Source organism: Rhinolophus hipposideros (assembly GCF_964194185.1).
Source record: "Rhinolophus hipposideros genome assembly, chromosome: 18".
Classification (NCBI taxonomy): Eukaryota; Metazoa; Chordata; class Mammalia; order Chiroptera; family Rhinolophidae; genus Rhinolophus; species Rhinolophus hipposideros.
The window spans coordinates 2,676,520-2,695,020 of NC_138064.1; the positions used below are offsets into that span (position 1 = coordinate 2,676,520).

The 18,501-nt window shown below is 47.2% G+C and overlaps 1 protein-coding gene across 7 annotated transcripts in view; it reads right to left on the reverse strand.

Annotated features, from left to right (window-relative positions):
• Positions 1 to 18,501, reverse strand: part of COBL (cordon-bleu WH2 repeat protein) — a 179,757-nt gene that overhangs the window by 26,037 nt on the left and 135,219 nt on the right. The window contains exon 9 of one of the 7 annotated variants that reach the window (XM_081079827.1): positions 13,920 to 16,491. The exons of 5 other annotated variants lie outside the window; for them this stretch is intronic. In XM_081079827.1, coding sequence (XP_080935953.1) covers positions 16,448 to 16,491 — 44 coding nt within the window. In that variant the 3' untranslated portion in view covers positions 13,920 to 16,447. Of the gene's footprint in view, positions 1 to 13,919; positions 16,492 to 18,501 lie in introns of those variants that run through there. One more of the 7 variants, XM_081079826.1, reaches the window with a different exon arrangement.

The following is an 18,501-nucleotide window of genomic DNA, read 5'->3' on the forward strand; positions in this document are numbered from 1 at the left end:
TTCAAATGTTTCATCTTTTTAAGAAATATAATAAAAGGAATCTAAATATGTTAGTATTTTGATGCCCAGAACCCTCTACATAAAAAGGAATGCAAACTCTGCTTTTCCCAGGCAGTTTTAGAACTTGTCTCGTCTTTCTTGAACTTATTTCCATCCCACCACCCCATATAATCTCGGCTCATTGAATGTATTTTCTGCTTGAAAATTTTTTTTCTGTTGATCAAACCTCTTTGTATAAAATGCACTCATAATTAGACTTTAATTCTTGTTTCCTCTCACTACATCACGGTAAATTATTTTTTTCTCTACTGAGTAGTTATCACTGTGATAATTAATGGGAGACAGCCAATAAACATGCATACATCTTTTAGGAATTTTGATATTTGCTAAACAGAAAGGTAACATGTCCTTAGAAATGCATCTCAAACTGTGCTAAATGAGGCCTTTGGAACGTTTCCTTAGCAGTCACTGGATGACTGACTGCTGAAGTGAGGCCGGGCTGGGCGTAGAGGCAGCCCCTTTTAGTCATTCTTCTCAACACTAAGCAGGAAACCCTGTTCACGGACGTAAGTGGAGGTAAATGAGGAGTTCTGTGGTGACATCACTCCACTCGGTCTTTAAAACCTTTCTTCTGTATCTCACTTAATGTATCTGTCACAAAATGTCTGCTTCATCCTCTGGAACTTGACGACTCAATTAGATTCTTTGTCAAGTGGGTTAACAAGAGGACTTGGAAACCAGCTAATGATGCAAAGAGTTTGCTGACAAATCATTTGACTCATTCACTTGCTCCGCCCTCTCCCAGGAATTCCACGTTCCCTTCGTCAGGCATCCGGAGGAAGGTCTGTCCACCTGAGGAAACTGCAGCCCCGTGAGAGCCCTGATGGCTGAGAGCAACGCCTGTCTTGTGAGGGACGAGAGGGCGTCTGAACGTGGAGTCGGGGGACCCTGGCTCTGACGCTGCCCCAGGTGAGCTCTCAGACACCTCAGTTTTACCAACGAATCCGAATCCGAATCCGTATGGAGGCACAACATCCAGCAAGGAATCCCCTCGAAAAGGCCTGATGCCCTCCCAGGGGGGTGCGCGCCCACATCAAAGCCACCAGCACACAGTGCAGGTGAGGCTACCTAAAAGTGGGGCGGGGATAAGTGGCAGTCATTGAGGTGAGAGGAACACAAGCCCAAAACAGCCCAGGGGCTCATGGTCCCAGCCATGACCAGTTACGTGGGCCAAAAATCCCCACAAAATACCATTTTTGTTACCAAGTTCAAGACATATTTCTGCCTCTTGAAACTGAAGAGTTCTGTCTATAAATGTCTGAATTACCTTAGTTTTCCCATAAATATATATATATATATATATAATATATGTTAAATGTATATCATAATGTAAAATATATTTAATATACATATAAATATGTAAATTAACATGTACATATACTTTAAAATATTCAATGTATTAATATATTTAGTATAAATACAAATACACATAAAATTACAACAAAATTATGAATATAATGTATAATTTATAAATATAATATACAAGCATAAAATATAAATGATATATGTTTTACGTTTTGGTGTTCCCATTATAAAAACTCATATTTTAAAAACCCTGTATTAGATGTGACAGCTGAATACCATGTTTCTCTTTCCAAGGTTTATTTTCCGTCATTTGGATTGCACATTTGAGTGACTGCATTTTCAGAATCATGTAGTTTAGGGTCTAGCTTACGCTTCCAGCCTGAAGGTTGTCTTCACTTAATCCTCATCCGTGGCCATCGGTCCAGCGAAGCCAAAGCAGCATTCAGCTCAGCCCTCCCCTTGCAGCCTGTATCCAGCTCCACTGTTCCCGGCACCCCGCCTCACAGGTGAGACCCCGCAGGCCAGTGATTCTGCCCGGTTGTATGGGACCTTCCTCTAGAACTTGGTAAGCTTTTCCTCTTTATCTGTGGATATCAACGTTTTCATCAAAATGTGCCTCAGTGTGTCTGCTTCTGAGGATGTGTATTTAATGTCCAAGAACTTTTGGATGTTCTTTCTTTATTAATTTTTTTTTTAAAATAATAGCCTGTTCTTGTGTTCTGTATGCGATCATCTATTAACATTTTCTGAAGCAATGATCCAAAGTATTTAAAGTTCTGTTCTTTTTCCTAAATTAACTCACCCCCTTTGGACTTAGTTCCTTTGAGCAGTTTGTTGTCCCTCTTTCAGGCATTAAAAAAGTTGTTGATTGATTTCTGACTCTTTCTCATGTTTATAAAGGAGGGTGTCAGTAATGACAGGGAGTCAGTTTCCTTCCCACGCGCCAACATTGGTGTTTCCTTAGGATACAATACAGAGCCCTCTGGCAGATCGAGCTACGGAGAGGTCCACAGGGCAGAGGGACATCACCTTCTGCGGAGGCCTCCACGTGGCCTGGACGGCCAGTTTCTCTGACCGTGGCTCAGAGTCCTTCGATTCAGTTCAGCTGCCTTGAAATTGAAACTTCCTTGTGATTTCAGGTGTCTGTTTTAGCAAATCTCCAAGCAGGATTCCTCGTCTATGCGGAGGTCACGGCTTTAGGAGCAGCCTACGATATTAGACTGTTGGCTAATTACCATGAGGAGGTACAGGTCCACAGGGATACGTGGGAACCGCACGTGGTCTTTGGGTTCTGACTCTCTGCAATGTTGAAAAGGGTAATACTTACCTACCTCCTTATTAGCGCCAATGCCCCCTGCAGTGTGGGTACCATTATTCCTATTTTGCAATTTATAAACGAAGCCCCAGCCAACAAATTATTTAATCCATCCCTGAGGGTGTGCGTTGCAGAAACATACTCAGCCAGGCCCATAAATGGGGCGAGTCCATTCAAAGTCACACAAAAATCACATGTCAAGGAAAAGTCCCACTAAGGTTCTTGCACCAGGAAAATGTTAAATGAGTCTTACTGAGCACACCTACATGGAAACTTTTCTAAGCCTAAAGATTTTCTCCCATGTTCTACAGGGCAAATTTTGGTCCCATTTGTCCAGGGATTTCAATATACCCTAAACTAGTTTTGAGACGACAAATTCAGTCCTTTCTGACCTACGCATTTCTGGGCCTCCCCTCAGAAGAGAGCGGGGAGTGTGGGGTTAGGGTGATAGCCGATGATATTTATCATCGAAACGGAAACACCGGCTCCATGTTGTCTAGCAGGTTAAAGAACATGAATGGGGTGGAATCAACACCTCAGGTAACACGAAGTCCGGGGACTTGCCAAGTGGCCAAGGGACTCAAACTCGAATTGACGAGGATTCAGCTCTGGCATGAAGCAAAGCTGAGTCATCGGCCATTTGAGATAGGCAAGCTAAGAACAACATCGTCTGCTTCTTCTAGGTTCTATCTCTTTATAATTAGAACTCTGGAGAACAGATACGTGGTTCACATTGGTATTACTTTCTGTAACATGCTGCTTGGCATCACTACGGACCCAAAGTTAACATAAAACGGACCAAATGAAGAGCATTTTTGCATCTGATGGAGAAGTGATGTTGGAGATATTAACTGTCATAGTCCTCAATGTCTTTTATAAAAGCACCCATTGGAATTTGTCGTACAGTTTAGACCGTCTCTCTTTCCTCTTTTGATTAAACGACTATGTGCTATTTGACTGAGTGTGATCCCTCTTTTTCCCACCCCACGCCATCCTTTGATTGTACCAAAAAGTGGAGGTAGTGGGTACAGACAACTGTCACCACTCTTCTGCCGTAAAATGTTTTATTAGGTGTTTCTAAGAAAAATGACAAAGAAAAGAAAAACTGTTTTTTTCTTTCTGTCAGATGACAAAGTTCTGTCACTTCCTCATCGGTAGTTTATAAACGTTCCCCATCTATAACATCTATGAACTACGTTAATGTTCCCAGTTGACTTGTGTAAAACGGGTCTTTCTGCCTTTCTTTCCCAGCTTGGCATCTGGGCCACTGCAATGGGCCTTTGTGCATGGCTGGCTGTGTTCATCCAAAAACTAAGTTTTCGGTGGGATTGATGCTACGACATTTCCCTTCATTTACCTGACAGACTGGTCTGGAGAGGGTGCCCTTCTGGGGTCTTCTCTTCGGGCTCTCCCTGAGGAACGTTCCGTTCTGTCCACTGAGTGCAGCCTCTCGGGTCCTGCTCACCTCGGACCCCAGGGGCGGCCTGGGTCACAGAGCAGCCTCTCTCCTGACAAGCCACGGCCCCTCAGCTTCTCTCGCCCTTCTCGTCTTGACCCTTCCTCATTCTCAGGCCAATACAAGTAAATTTACTCTCTTGCAAGCTCAGCTATACGTTAAAAATGATGCTGAGTATGTAAAACTCAGCATTTCAAGAAGCTTAGTAGCAGAAGGAGTTTTCAGGGCATTTAACCCACAACGTTGCTGGGAAAGTAAGGAACCTTGACTTAGAGTATGTTTCCCTCCATGGGCTTTCTTGTTTCAGCTGTGGGACATGGCGGCTCGGTTACCCAGGCTCACAACCTTTCCTCCTGTACGGGCTGACATCTCAGGGGAGCAGCTGGGAGATGGTTGCAGGCAGAAGGAGAAGCTGGAGAGAGCACCCATGGAGTCGAGGAGGTTACGCGGAGCAAAGCAACCCCAGTCTGCCCTCAGGGGTGGCTGTGATGTCTGCTTCTAACTCGAGACATTTTCTCCCTCCAGTTCTCAGAAGTGCCCTTCTCCTTCCTCTAACAAGTCTTCCTCTTCCTTCCAGGGTACCTCAAGCCTTCCCTCCTCCAGGAAGCCCGCTATCCAGTGCCCCCGGCTCCACGCAGTGCCTGGCAGTGCCCACACCACTGTTACTATGGGGCTGACATCCTGTGTCCCCACTCAGAAGTGAGCCCCAGAAATCACCGCGATTGTGCTATCCCAGGTGGCAGTGCAGACTCGATGGGTTGACAGCTGTGCAGGGGCACAGGGGACCGGGTCTCAGTGACGGCAGCTCCGGTCATTGTCGGGCCACAAGCACCTGAGCTCTCGGGGAGCGACGGTTCTCCCGTTTGGCCGGTCTCTGAATCCCCTGGATGGTGGCGTGCTATACAGATTGCTCAGCGACCACTCGCCCCATCCAGTTTCTGACCCCGTGGGTCTCGGCTGAGGGACCGCGAGCTGCATGTCTCACACGTCCCAGGTGATGCTGACGCCTGCCCTGCAGGTCTACCCTGTGGAAGCACTGCCTCAAACACCGCCCGGCCAGCTGGCCAGCTCGCTCTCCCCTGGCCAAGCCACCGCAGAGACCATGCGCAGGGCCACACGGTTTTCACTCGTGTCCTCCTCAGGTCTTCACTGCGACGTTCAAAGACAGCAACTTCTCCAGCAAAAGGCACTGGAGCTGACAGACCCACTGTAAAACTCAGTCAGCGCCCGCTCTCAAAACAGACGCCACGATGCCCTTCACATGTCTCCTGGTGCATGAGGAGCCACCACACTGTCCACAACAAGTTACAAGTGACATTTTTCTCAGGACGAGACAGTGGAAGTAATTACTTGCAGAAATAATGTAGGAAACTATATTAGAACAGTTTCAGAAAGACAGAATGGGGAAATGACTTACAAACACAAAACACATCCCGAATGGCTCTAAAATATGCCCCAAACAAAAATAAATTATATTGGAGGAAGGGGTGACAAAGAACCTGGGGAAGGAGATGGGAGCGGGGCAGGCGTACCTGGGGGCAGAAGCAGAGCAGAGCAGAAGGAAAATGGATTTGGGGACACTGGAGAACTGGACACAAGACCACAATCAGACTCAAAGTCATATGTGTCCCAAAGGCTGTCACAGAGCTAGGGAGAGATGCCTCGAAATTTACCTGGGGGTAAGAAGTTCTCATCAATACAGAGTGAGGGATGAGTCTCTGGATTAGTGTCTCCAATTTCCACATCGTTCCCTCTCCCTACAATCAGCTCTGCTGACCAACTTGATACTTTCTACCTCATTATTTGTATAAATTGCCTGATGCCAGGCACTGACTGACTAGCACAGACTATGAAAATGTTATTCAAACCATTACCTGGGTCTGGACTAAGGTATAAACATATTTTTAACATTTTAAAAAGACATTCCAATAGATCTTTGTTCCAAAAAAATTTAGAAGTCACAAAATGCTAACATGTCATCAAAAGTGAGTACAGGGCAGCTAAGTGTATAGTGTGCTCTTCTGACACACACACACACACACACACACGGCAAAAGCACTACCTGAAAGCCATTCAGATTCAGTACAGAGTTGGTAGCATAAACATGTGACAAGTAACAGGCTGATCTTTCCCCCGAGTCCAGCCTGCCTTGGAAACGTGCATTTTCTGGTAACGGTGGTAAGACAGCTCCACGTCAGACCCATCATTCTAGGAAACTTGTACAGAATTGTTCCCAGCCTTGTCCAAAATCAACAGACTACACAGCCAGTAAATTCACCCTGTCACACGCAAACCACCTGTCTAACTCACAATTATGGTGGCCCAAAATAACGTGGCTGTCTTGGCCAAAAAGCGCTCACCTCAGCAAAACCCGCCAGTACCCAAAATGACCTCGCGGGCCAGGAGGGGCTCCAGCCTCAGTTTCCAGCTTCTGCTGCAGGGACTCGGAGTAGCATGTCGCCCCCTTGGGAGGCCAACACCCACCTTACCCTGCATCCCAAGGAAGGATGGCCAGCCCCACCCCCTCTCCCAACCACTTGGGTTCAGAGACATTCCCCCACTGTAACTGCACGTTACCAGTCTTTCTATGAGGATTCCTTTGAATTTTAAAATGAAGTGATTTTTTTGTTGTTGCTTTTCCTTTTTTCCCTCTAGTACAGAAAGTCAGGAAAACAGACAACTGAGAAGGAAAGACTCACTCATGCCCAAGATGCATTTACATTTGGTTGCTTTTCCTTCTAGTCTCTATTTTTTTAGAAGCTTTCGGCATAAATGTAAAAACTCCTTAAATATGTGGAAAAAAATCAGATACATCACCATTTATGTACTTGTATTATGCTCAACTGATTGGACACTACTTCTCTCTCACATCTTTTATATCAGTGTGAAAAAATGTGGTGCTGACCCACCAGTGGCCAGAGCCAATTCGGCCTCCAGCCTTTGACATTCTCATCTGTAGATGAGGAAAGAATGAGAGTGAGGAGCCCGTGGAGGCTGCAGGCCATCCCCCGAGTGAGAAGGGTGCAGGCCACCCCCCGGGCAGTTGGAGGACAGGCCTGGGACATGCCGAGATTGCCGCCTTCGTGCAGCCACTGTGTGAGACTGTTGTTATCGGGACTCGTGATCGGTCTATGGGCAGATGTCATCATTACCGGGCCCGGTCTCCCCCAAACTGGCAAATCTAAGAACACGCTCAATGACATGGGGCCTTAGGACGTGCGGTCTGAATGAAGCAGTGATTTTTGTATTTTGTTTTCCTGCTCTCTCTCTCTCGTGCAGGAGACACTGGGCTCTTAGTCCCAAGTTCAGCTACAACACCATAAATTTGCACTAAAGAATAGCCGCCCGAGATGCTCCCTTGGGAGGCCAAGCACGTGTGGACATCATAGACGGAAGCACAGGTGCTGAGAGGCATAGCGGACATTGCCATCATCTTGTCCTGACCCTTACCTGAATCCGAGGCCAAGGAGACGCGGTGTCTGGGGAAAGGTGATCTGCATGTTGGTCATGTGGGGGGGAAGTGTCTGAACAGCCCGAGCTGTCTCCTTCCACGTGTGACCTTCTCATGACCAAGCAGCCTTAGAAATGGCCAGTGCTTAAGACAAGAGCGTTTTTTACAAATATCTCCAGTCATTTAGTTCTGGTGCATCAGAGTATGCTAGAGATATAGATTATTTTAGTTAAAGTGAGCAGTTATTTTCTCATAAGGTTTGTTTGAGGTTAATCCTAAAAAACGAGAGAGAGATGCTTCAGAAGTGTTTCATCCATTCTGTGCAAAGGCTTGTTCTCTGTAAGGTCCTTGAGCAGGACAGCTGTCCCTTTGAGTCCGGCCATCCTGCTCTCCCAGGAATACAGAGCTGGGCGCACAGAGCCAAGAGCACGGAGCCGGGAGCACGGAGCCGGGAGCACGGAGCCGGGAGCACGGAGCTGGGAGAATGGAGCCAGGAGCATGGAGCTGGGAGCACGGAGCCGGGAACAAGGAGCCGGGAGCACCACCTGAGGCCCAGGCTGGGCCGGGCTTCAGGGCCTCTGCTCTGCTCTGCTCTGCTCTCTGCCGCGACGTGGTTCCCTTGAAGTTGACCTGATCATATATTTGGGTACAAAGATTTCCTCCTCCATCAGGTAAAACTCTGCAAAGACAACTCATGCACAGATCTGACACACCAACCATTAAAGTTGGTGAAATATGATTTTTTTCCACACCCTCTTCCTTGTCATCCGCCTGATTAAGTGGGGATGTTGGTCACGCCCTGAGTGAGAATGTTTGGTGGGGAAAACATGCCTCTTCTGTTTCCCAAACATCCCGGATGGGGTGAGTTTTAAGGAAAACGTGTGTGTCCAGGTGGAACATGCCTTCACACAACTGGAACATCTGTCTCCCCAAATGCCTCCACTTCAGAATGCACAGCACTGGTCAGGGAGGGCTTCTCGGGGTCTGGGTTCTCGGAAGGCAGGAGACGCACAGTGACGTTCCCGTGCTGCTCTGCTTTCTCTAGTCCCCCAGTGTCCCCTGGGCTGGCATTCTAGCGGGATCTGCTCTCATGGCCTCACAATGTGACACACCACTCGGCCCACTCCCTTCCTCCTCTGTGCGCTGGTTTTCTGGGGACAGAATGACCCAAGGGACCAAGCAGATCACCTTCAGGGCAGGCTCTGGGCCGACCCTCTCAGGGGCTGGTAAAGAGTGGCGAGCTACGTTCTTCCTGTCACGCAGGTTGACCTGGCTGTCGTCTCCCTCCATGGCTGGTGACTCTGTCGTGCTGGCACCCGGCACATAGTAGGTGGTCCACGCAGGTGTGTTTCATCCTGAACTACGCTAAGATAGACACATCGGACAGCTCCCTACTCCATCAGTGCTGAAGAGAAAAGAGGATTCAAATAGTCCTAATTTGTTTTTAAGCCTCTTTACCTTCTTATGCTTTGAAACTGTTCTGAAAAGGGAAGCATCCACATGGCGGTGGTCTAACTGGTGACCGTGAGCCTGTGACACGAGCTGCCCTGGGCTGCACCTGGTGGAGAGGTACGGCTGGAGTGGCAGACCCGGGGAGGGTGTGGGAGCGACACGACCTGGACTGTCCTGCTCGCCTGCGTGGCTGTGAGCGGTGGCAGCCAGAAAATGACACGCACACTTGCTTGGAAGCGCAGCCACCTGTCCCATGCCTCCGTCCATAATTCCCTGCTCTGGGCCAGATCTGAGTCACAGTGTCACCACAGGGCCTTGGTGGCCTGGCACTCAGGCTATCTGCTGAGACCTGGACAGAGGCTGCCCGTTAGCACCAGTGGACGCAGACGCAGCCCATGAGCCACCGGTCCAAGGGTCCCAATGAAGCTCGGCCAGTTGAAGTGCAGCCACGCCAGCCCCGTGGCCCCGGGAGATACCACGGCCTATTTACCTCTGTGTCTCATCATCACATGGACACACGGGCACCTGCTGAGGCACAAGGGCTGGGAGGCAACATGACCTTTTCCTTCTGAGCCAGGGGCACGGCTCAGCGTGTCCTCTGAGGAGGCTCAGCCTTGGGATGGTGGCTGCATGTGCAAACCTTCGGAGCTCCGGCTCAGCGGTCCTGGGGACAGCCCGGGCCCAGGCGGACCTCCTGGGCAGCACGACCCTGGTGGAGAGCTGAGGCACATACAGAAGTAAGCGGCGGCGTCCTCCCTGGACCCCACGTGCGCCCAGGCTGCATGTGACCCAGCAGTCACGTAAAGACAGGGTGAGAGGACGGAGCACCCTCAGTGCCCTGAAAGGATTGGCACGGCCCCGAGCGGGGCACTTCATTTTCATGAGCTGTAAACAGACTCACTCTGAGAAGTCTCTTCAAAGGTGATATGTATTTAAAGTCATTTAATAGCCTAAGAAAAAGGAGGAAGTCAGAAACAGCCCTTTGTGAGCATATAAGGAGAAAATGAAATGTTTTACGGCTTATTTGATTTTTAAAAATGAGGGCTTGAGTTCTTCATCTCTCCAGTTGGACTAGAGCAGGGGGCCCAACAGACTGGCACAGAGGGGCCACTGTCCGTCCCAAGGGCCACGTGGGACAGACAGACGTGAGTCCAGATGTGGGGACAAGGCACACAACAGTCTGCATTTGTGTAAATCAAACACTTATTGCTGCGTCCCACACTGTTTCTTTCATGAGGAAAACTGGTGCTGCCACATCTAATTTTGTTGAAAAGCACAAACCAAGACATTAACGCACACTCTCCCGTATTTGAAATGTTGGCCTCTTTCCTATAGTTAGGATTTGTTGAGAGGTGGCCATTGTTCTAAACGCTTGTGTGTCTCCAAACGACCTTTGCTGTCAGAAGGAAGACACGCCAGCACTGAGAGGTGGGCGAGTTGCCCCAGGCCAAAGGCTGTCCTCTGCGCTCCTAGTACATGGGCTCGACTTTAGCTGACATGTTTCCCTCAGCATCCAGCAGGTTCCCTGGGAGATGCACCCCGGCTGTCCAATCACACATGGCAATCCCGTCGCCCTTGCTGGTGATTGGTCTGTGCATTCTGGCGGCAGCCAATGGCTGCATGGCCCTCCCGGGGCCACACCGATGGGCTCGGAACGTCCACGTGACTGACTTTGGGTGAAGAGCCTCCCCAGTTGCTAGGCCAGCAGGAACTTCCTACAAATTTCCTTGTGCACTAAGCCAGCGTGTGTTGCAGGCAAAAGCATACTAACTGACTCACCAACAACATCCTTATGGGTATCCATCCGAAAGCACTGAGAGTCACATCTCAAAGAGACGCCTGAGCTCCTGTTCACTGCAGCAGCATTCACAGTAACCAAGAGAGGGAAGCCACCCAAATGCATGTGGACAGATGGATGGATAGCCAGAACACAGTGTGCACGTATAATGGGATATTCTTCACCCTGAAAAAGGAACTGCATCCTGCCTCATAATGCACCTTGAGGACACATGTAAGTTTAATGAGACAGGCAGGGAGTTCATGCTCAATGGCATAAAGGTTTGGACTGGCGCATGGATGGAGCTCTGGAGTTCTGTTTCACAGCAGTGTGAAGGTCTTAGTGTCGTAGAGATGTACACTTGAAAATGGTTACAATGTTAAATGTTGTTGCAGTTCTGTTTTAATCACAAAAGAAGAAATAACCTACTAACGGATTCGGCAGCTTGAAACAACTGACGAAGCCCTGTACAGGCTGAGAAACGTCATCTAACAAAGCACAGAGGCCACCAGGCTCTGAAGCCCAGCCCCCACCCTGGACCTCTCCTTCTGCCTGGAAAGTCTGCAAGAGCTCCCGGTTCACACGTGGGTCCCTTCCTCGCACGCCTCATAGTGGGGACAACCAGTGACAGCGTGGTGACTTTTATGATGGAATCCATTGCATTAGGGCCGTGTGACTGACACAGATTTCAGGAGTGCCATTTAGCAGCTGGTTCATATAAAATGTCTTCACAGCAGTGTGACCCCCACACAGAGGACACAGGGAAAACAAAACGGGTACAGGGAGCTTGTTAGGAATTCCCTCCAAAGCCTGATGGTTCTGAGGTGGCCAAGGACACGACAGGTTGCAGGTGTGCATGTGTCCACACATTCACAGCTTGTGAAAGATCTCAGCGATGGCTGAGAGGAGTGTGGGAATGGGGAGAAGGAGAGGGAACAGGTACATCTGACTTGGGACATGGAGAGAAGAGCGTGAGCCTGGGCCTGCCTTCCTGCTGATACGAGCTGCAGATACTGCATGAACTTCGGAGTCAAGGCTGGAATCCAAAGTCCAGGGACAGCCAGGCCACACCTGCCAAAGCAGCCCCCAGGTGGCCTGGCCACCATCAGCTTTGGGCAAGGTCAGTGCAGCTGGACAGAGGCAGTGGCCGACTGGCCCTGTGCACGGGCACCACATGGGCTCTGCAGCCTGTGCCCAAACGGGGGACAATCAACCCCAGCTGTTCCAGGGTGACTGGTGTTCCCCACAAATTCCTGTGTTAAAGTCCCAACCCCCAGTATCTCAGAATATGACTGCATTTGCATAACTTTAAAGATGTGATGAAGTTAGAATGAGGGTGTTAGGATGGGTTTTAAGGCAAAGGACTGGTGTCCCTGTAAGAGGAAGAGACACAGGGTGGGTGTTCACAGAGGAAGGAGCACGTGAGGACACAGTGGGACTCCCTTCCCAGCTCTGCCAACACCACACGGTGGCTGCAGACTTGGGGTTTGCCTGCAGAGGAGAAGATGGGGTGGGAGAAAGACATGGCTGACAGAGAGTGCAAGTCAAACCGCAGGAGTTAGGCAGGAGACATCCATGAGAGAAACAGGCCAGGGGTAAAACATCTCTCACTTCCACCAAGAGTTCCGGTTTCCCTTGTTCTCCTTGAACCTACATTTCTGTTGGTTTTCATCTTTCCCCTTCTGCCCAGGACAGTCGGGAGCCTGGCTGCGAGACACCATCACAGGCCCCTCATTCTCGGACCGTGAAAACAACAGCCCAAGAAGAATGATACCTCACAGGGAGTCCCAGGGTGGAGTGGTGCACACACGTGGTAAGCGCCCCACCCTCGAGGAGCCACAGCCAACATGCAGGCCCTTGACAGTCCAGAGGACACAGAGGTTCGAGGCAAACCCGACTTAACGCTGGAACCTTCATCTGTCAAAGAGAACAAATGCATGGGCCAGATATGGCATCTGCCCGCCATTTTCTGCTTTGGGTTTAGAATTTGTGCTATTTAGGAAGCCTTTATATTCCTCACGGCCACTTCTTATCCATACGAAGCATACCTGGATATATTACTGTTTCCCCTACATCCCAAGTTCCTAACAGGCCAAAGAACGCGTGGTCTACACGGGCATTCTGATGCAGATCGCATGTTTGGTTCTCCCCCACCGCACACTTTCCTCCCTAAAACCAGACAGCAGATTTGTCACCCTGGAAACAATGTAGCCAGTCTGAATGAGCTCTAAAGCTCTCATCTTCTTTGGGGATTTTTCTTTTTCCTCACTGAAGGATACAGGCAGATACCACCTTCTGACTTTTACACAGCTCATCCGTAGTCATAAAAGTTTATCATTGTCTTAAGAAGGAGGAAAAAGGAGAGTTACAGAAAGCACTTAAAGGCAGAACAAACACAGAAAGCGACGATAAGTATAATCCCACCAATTCCAGGGAAGAGAGTGTTTAGTAGAAGGGCTGCTGATTCTGTGCAGCTCCTGGTGTCACATGAAGCCTGGGACTAAGAGCACCGATAACGCTGAGCCTCAGCCATTTATTCAAGACTGGGACCTTCGTCCTCACCCGAGACTTTGAAGTTTGTTCGTTGCCATTTCACCATGGCGACTAAGAGGGAGCAGACTGCTCTGACTTTTTTCTTCTCCACATTTGTTGGATATGAATGACGGAAAACAGTTAACACACGTGTGCACACACACAAACACACACACTGCTCAGAGGGGAGAGAAGGGAGTGCTGTGGGAGTGGATTAATTCCTAGACAATTTATAATCGGTCGTGCTGCCCCAGACACCTCCAACACTGTGGGAAGGGCCCTCACCGCCTCTCGTAATGTTCAGAACATGTAATCCTACCCCTATTGTCAAAGGCTTGTTTTGCCATGGAGAAGGTTAGTCTGCATACGGATATGTTTTAAATCAGATTACATGAGTTATAAAAGTTGGGAACAAACAGTATCATATTAAGGACCCAAATGAGCATGAAAACTGTGAAGATTAGCAGTTGATAAGTATCACAGGCACAGAGGTGGCCTGTGACTGCTTAGAACGGATGCTAAAATAATACCACTGACTAAACGGTACGAAGATTTGTCCAAACTATTGCATCTGTAGAACTAGGAGCATTTATTTACCATTAAATAATTTCAGAATCTTCCTCCGAAAAGGTCAAAAGCACCTGTGAAGTGAGAGGGCAAATCTTGTCATACAAACTGGGCTGCAAATGACAAACCGCAGCATTTCCCAGTGTCACTGCTGACGGTGACTCTAGGGGGAGAATTTAAGAATTTCAGCCAGTGGTAGTTGAACAGTAACACATTGTCTACGTGTGTTTTACGTTCACACTTGCTGCACAGCTGGTCTTCTTGAGGGACTCCTGTGAACTTCAGGGGTCAGGCCAGTCGTCAGGGCGCCCGATTTGTGTCTTGCTGGTCAGAAAATGGGGTCTACCTCACACGTGCGTGCTTTTAGTGTAACTCTTGATTTGTACGCGTAACATGATGGAGAAAAGAAACAGGTTGGTCTCGTGTTGGCTTACAAGGAGCACGAATGACTCCCAAGGGGAATGGGTTCTGAGGTGAGTCAGGTATGAAAACAGCTCTGAAATGCAAGGGCTTTGCAGGGGGGCGGGGGGAATCTTCCCTGAATTAATCTGTCTGATTGCTGGAAGATTCTAATGCTGGTTAGCAGTGTTGTGACATACGGAGATTGCTAAACCTTGTTCATCAAATTGCCCCGAGGTTTCCCCAGCGGTGTATCAGGCCACCTTGGTGACAGAGACCCCGAGGTACTGTCCAGAGTCCACATCTCCGGCTGACTTCATGGCCCAGTGAATCAGAGGTGCTGCGTCCAGACCTTCCTCACGTCAGTCGGTTAAGCTCCTCTGAGTTGCTTACTCATCCCCCATGTCTATGTCCTGTTTCTCAACAGAGTTGGATGTATTCTTTGCATTGTATTTTCTGTCTCCCTAACCAATAATTCTAAGAGCAGTATCTCTTTCCCCTATTCTTCTCCTTTCTGCCTTCAGACGTCCTACTGCCATCTTCCTTCTGCCTAATTGCTACTTCTTGCACAAATGCTAATTGCTGTAATTATATACAATCTTCTACAATCTTTAAAGTCCGGGTCATAAATCCTGCTGCTTTCCCCAACATTTAGGTAAACATTACCTTTTCTTGTTTAGACTTTCCCCACTTAATGATTTGAGGTCAAATGACGGCTACTTATCAGACAAAAGTTCTTTATTTCCACACACACAAAAAGAGACACTTTCTAACTTGTTCTGTTTCCTTGTAATTTCTGTATCTTGCTGTTTTTTTTTTTTTTTTTTTTTTACCAACACATGGCATTAGATTGGTTCTATCTAGCACTAGTTATGTATTTCTATAAAGTTTACTTGATATTTATTTTTAATACCAGCATCAGCTGTGATAGTTGCTACATTAGTCATTGCTAATGTTTTCAGCCAGACAACAGTTAGACAAGTAAAAAACACTCACTGATTCTTTTTTCTTACTTTGAGCAGTATCATTTAAAAAAAAAAAAATCTTTCGGAGAGAAACATGACAAGATCCTTCAGTTCAAAAGTCTCTTTGCATAAAAAAAGTTTGTCAAAGCAAGCAAGTTTTATCCCCCTAAATCCTGAATCTTAACATGGCTATTTTCCCCTGCTCTGTCTGTCTCAGGACAGCTCAGGTGACGACTAGTTCTCAGTAGTTGGGTGGGTGTTCTCACAATGGGAGAAGAATCCCACATTCTAGGCAGAGCAGGCTCCACATCTCCAGGATGGATGTCATGCCCTGGAGCATTTGGTCAAGTGTACTGACCTCCAGACTAGCATTTGTAGAATGGAGCCGCCTTGCTTCCTATCACCTGGGAGCCACAGGTGAGTACAATCCAAGGGTAGAGCCTGTGCCACTCACTGCAACAGCCCCAACGTTGTCACAAGGCCTGGTACAGAGCAAGTTCAATGTTTGGTGACCCAGTAGGTGAAGGGCCGAATGCATAATGAGTAGGTGACATGAGGTACATCCTTCTTCCTCGGTTTTCTTTTTGTAAACTATCTAAGCAGTGGGGAACACAGTAATAGAAAAACCTGAAAAACTCTTACAGAGAAGTTGGGTCCCAGGAGTCCCTGAGCCCATCGATATGGATTGAGTCCCAGTTCCTGCAGATTTTATGTGCAGTTCATGTGGTCAGGCACTTGGTTTGACTAGGCAGACAGAATATTTCAGTCCTGCGCAAACTGACTACACTGCCAATGTATGGAGACAATTAAGTTTAAAGGAAAACAGGGAAGACATTTTCAACTGAATATTGAATGAGAAAAATATGCATTAATAATAATTAAAATAAAGCAAGGATCTCAATAAAAATGTATCCATGTATCCTAATGACGGGGGATTTCAGACAGGTCAGTATGAGCAGCATAGAGTTTACAATATAAAAGGCTTTGCCTCCTACAAGGAAATAGGAACCTTGGTCGAACAAATCTCTGTTGTGGACGTACTTGTATGTAAATTCTAAAGAGAGTAAACTGCGGTATACACGTGAGCCTGTCACATGGAGAACAGGGGAGTCAGAGTCAGGACAGGAGGACCGGAAGTCGGAGGGCGCAGCTCTGGGAAGGCATGTTGTCAGAAGCGCTTGACGTGACTAGGGAATGACGCACAGCAATAAACTGCGGGGGAAATAAACGGCAAAGTATGAACGCAAACTGTCACAACACATGTGGTCCTCACCACTCACCTTGCAGGCCCTGGGGATTTAACAGTGCACAGAGCGTGAGGTGTCAGCCAAGTCACACTGCTATGATTGTTCCTTGCATTGATTTCCTTTTAGTCTTTGTCTGTGGCAGTTGTCACAAGGGTCTAGCGATCCAACCTGCATAGCTCTGTGCTCGGGAAGAGCTGTACCGGGAGAATCCCTGCCCTCACTGCTGTCCTCTAGGCGGTCAAATGAGCTGACGTGGATTTGGTGCAAAACCCTAAGGTACTTCCTGGCAGAAGCCGACCAGCTGGGAGGCAACAGCCTTTTCTAATCTCCTGGAGAAGTCTGAGTGACTTGCAGAGCTCCAAGGAAAAACAGGCACAGCTTCAGGATGCTCTCCATTGCTGTCTAACCTTGATACTGAGATACTGCTTGTAGCTCACACACGCTCCTTAAACACGGACTGACTGACTGATGAGATGGAGAAAGACATCACTGCACAGGCATGTGGAGAGCCACTGTTTTCAAGGAGCAAACCCCTCCTGGGTCTTGCTTTTTTCTCCAGTGAGAGACTGACCCTCTGACATAGGGCCATCATTGCATGGGAGGAGCTTAAGGCCCTGAAGGCCTCCAGGGATAGGAATTAAAATAAAGAAGGGCTATTTCATCTGATATCATTATGGCTACACCTGATTTTCTCTGGGTACCATTTGCTTGGAGTGTCAATTTCCATCCTTTCACTTTGAGTCTATGCTTGTCCTTGTAGCTGAGATGTGTCTCTTGTAGACAGCATATGGGTAAGGGGGTGGGGGGTGGGTGATGAGGGTAAAGGGGATCAAATATATGGTGATGGAAGGAGAACTGACTCTGGGTGGTGAACACACAATGGGATTTATAGACAATGTAATACGGAATTGTACACCTGAAATCTATGTAAATTTACTAACAATTGTCACCCCAACAAATTTAATTAAAAAAAAAAATAAAATAAAGAAGGGCTGGGCCTGAATTCTTATCACCCCATAATAGTCCTTAAGACAGTTTGGAATACTATTGTCAGTAAGGGAATGCTTGGCTCGTGAGTCCTATTTACTTTTGAACTAATAAAACAATAAAATATTTAATAAAAATCTTGAACCATTCTTGAAAAATCAAGCTGTCCATTCCTTACTTCTGGGAAGACCTTAAATTTACATGAACCCAGAAGTTCTCAAAACTCTCAATGTAAGAACTAAAATTGGTTTTTATGCCTAACTTGATGTTATGCTGCAAATTAAAGTTTCACGAGACAGACGCTCGTGAGTATCTGTGTCAGCCCAGGGTGTGAGCAGTGACTTACGAATATCAAAAATAAATTTGCTGTTAGCGGTTTTAACTAAATAATTTTACTTCCTTTCAGCATTCCTATTTATATTTGTTATTCCTTTGTAGTAGTAGGCTGGTAAATGGTTAGTAACCAGCTCTCTGGAAAAAAATAAAAGAGATGGATGGATAGATAGGCAGATAGATAAAGTTTCACTGATATAAAGGATTCATAGCACAAACTTTACAAGTAAAAATAAAACATACGGCACTCTTTGTTGTAAATTCTCTATAACCAACTGATTCCCACAGAATACTTTCAGTAATTTCTGCCCATTTTAAAAATCTGTAGCCAACCTATTACTACTGACAAATATGCATAGTTTCAATTTGAATGTACATTGGTAATTTTAGGTTAAGGCGTAAGATGAACACCAAACCATGAAGACATATGTTGGAATTTAGCTTGTTTGCCAATGAATACCTGCTGAATCAAACAATGGTTTTCGAAGGATGAAAGAATAATTCTTCAACTTTTTCTGTGCTCTGCACAATGCACTGGCTTCTGATATGACATGCTTTTTAAATTTAATCTGCCTTCTTAACATTTTCCAATCATTCTCTTACATCTAGACAATCAACATGGCAATAAATCAAGCCCTGCTTTGCAATCTTTGCC